General features: G+C 53.3%; 1 protein-coding gene across 1 annotated transcript; it reads right to left on the bottom strand.

Moving 5' to 3' along the window:
- Window positions 1-436: 436 nt before the first annotated feature.
- Window positions 437-1,959, bottom strand: PHALS_03479 (FOG: Transposon-encoded proteins with TYA, reverse transcriptase, integrase domains in various combinations; the record flags this gene model as incomplete). Its single annotated transcript, XM_024717694.1, has 2 exons — window positions 437-1,045; window positions 1,123-1,959. 2 exons carry the CDS (start codon window positions 1,957-1,959, stop codon window positions 437-439), a joined length of 1,446 nt encoding a protein of 481 aa, XP_024583167.1.
- Between the last annotated feature and the right edge of the window lie 186 nt (window positions 1,960-2,145).

The following is a 2,145-nucleotide window of genomic DNA, read 5'->3' as shown; positions in this document are numbered from 1 at the left end:
TACCGCTGATGAAGTAATGATGACAGTAAGGCAAGCGATAATATCTGTCTTTCCTCGATGTTTGGTGTGCATGCTGTGATTCTTCGGTGATGTCAGTAGACACATTCTCTTGTTTACAATCAACATGAAAAAGATGCTTGATTGAATCAATATAAACAGATCGATAAGACGCAGAACAACTTTGAAGGCGCTGTTAATTTGTTTGGTCAGTGTTAGACAGGGGAGCAACTAGTCTTGAGATGAGCTTTTGAGAACTGATTGAATGTATTGCTGTGGTTCTGCCTACTCCTGCTCTCAACACAGCATCATATGCACGTGACTCTTCGCCATGAAACTCCTGGGCCACTCCGCGTGGGCCACCCTGCCCAACGGACACTTCAACCGCCGTCCGGATACGGTTTCCAACACGCCCCCTCTCGAAGTCCACACTTCGAACTCAGGCCACCGTAGTGATGCCCATCAACGCGCCGAGTGACTCGAGACGCGTCTTGTCCAGCGGCTTCGTGAAAGCATCAGCTGGATTCTCTTCTCCACGGACCTTGACCAGCGCGATCGACCCACGCTGTACTTGCTCGCGCACGTAGTGCCAGCGAAGTTCGATGTGGCGTGTGCGTCTGCTGTACGTTGGGTTTGTGGCCATCGTGAGCGCGGCACTGCTGTCGATTCCGATGACCGGCTTGATTGTGTAGGATGGCAATATCTCTGTGAGGATATTGCTCTCGGCCATCGCCTCCATACTGGCCTCACACGCTGCCACGTACTCGGCCTCTGCCGTGGACAAGGCGATGATCGGTTGACGGCGTGACATCCACGCCACTGCACCACCCGCCAGCGTAAACACTGAGCCACTAGTGCTCTTCCGCGTCTCTGGATCGCTTCCCCAATCACTATCGCAGAACCCGCTCAGCGTAATTACACGATCCGATTCATCCCTTCCACGCTTGGTGTACTTGATGCCGTAGTCGCACGTGCCGATCAAATAGCGAAGCACACGCTTGATCGCCCCGACGTGCTTCGAGGAAGGCTTGGCAACGAACCGACTTAGCTGGCCGAGCGAGTAAGCCAGATCAGGCCTAGTGCTGGTAGCCAGGTACATCAACATGCCCAACGCGCCACGGTAACCAAGAATGACAATATCGAGTCGATATTGTCATTCTTGGTTGCTGGAGCGAGTCCGGCATTAGTTTCCATTGGGTTTCCACAGTGCTTGGTGTCGTCGTGCACGTACTTGCCGAGGATTTCACGAGCGTACTTACGCTGAGAAATGCAGATTGCTTCACCAGTCTGTGTGACTTCAACACCGAGATACTCATGCACTTCCCCTTGATCCTTCAAGCCGTACGCAGCATCCAGGTCGTGGAAGAAATGGACCTTAAAGGCTTCGTCGTTGGTGGCACAGAGTATGTCATCGACATACACCAAGACGAACACGATGCGCTCTCCGTCCAGCTTATAGTAGAGGCATGGCTCTGTAGAGCACCGCTGGAAATCACGTTCGAGGAGCCACCCGTTGATCTCCGAGTTCCACTCGCGTCCAGACTGCCGCAAGCCGTAGAGGGCTTTCTTCACCACGTAGACATGACCTTGGCTTTCACACGGGAATCCTTCTATCTGCCGAACGTACTGCTCGATCTCTAGCTTAGCGTTTAGATACGCAGTATTGATGTCTCCACCGTAGACTGTGAGTCCTAGCTCAACCGATGTGGCCAGTAGCAGTCGAAAAGACGACATCCGAGCCACCGGTGCGAACGTTTCCACGAAATCGATTCCAGGACGCTGCCAGTTTCCGAGTGCGACCAGCCTTGCCTTGATTCGAATGATGAATCCTTGAGCGTCGGTCTTGTACGCGTATACCCACATCGTCCTGATCGCCTGAGCACCACTTGGCATCACTGTATCCTCGATCTCCTGAAGAACACCTTTGGCTCTCAGTGCTGCCATCTCTTCGAGCTCGGCCATGCGCCACAGATCTGCGTATTGAGAACGCATCGCCTCGCGCCGGTTTCTCGGTATCTTGATGTTAGCTGCTGGGATCGGTCGTCCGTCTTTGCCGAGGATTCGGGACGCCACATTTGCGAACAACACGTAGTCTTTGTACTTTGATGGTGGTCTGCGTACCGAAGCCTCACGGAGTCCTATTCGACA

The sequence above is a fragment of the Plasmopara halstedii genome, assembly GCF_900000015.1.
Source record: "Plasmopara halstedii genome assembly, contig: Scaffold_2386, whole genome shotgun sequence".
Classification (NCBI taxonomy): Eukaryota; Oomycota; class Peronosporomycetes; order Peronosporales; family Peronosporaceae; genus Plasmopara; species Plasmopara halstedii.
Note: the sequence above shows the minus strand (reverse complement) of the source record. Positions and strands in the feature narration are given on the sequence as shown.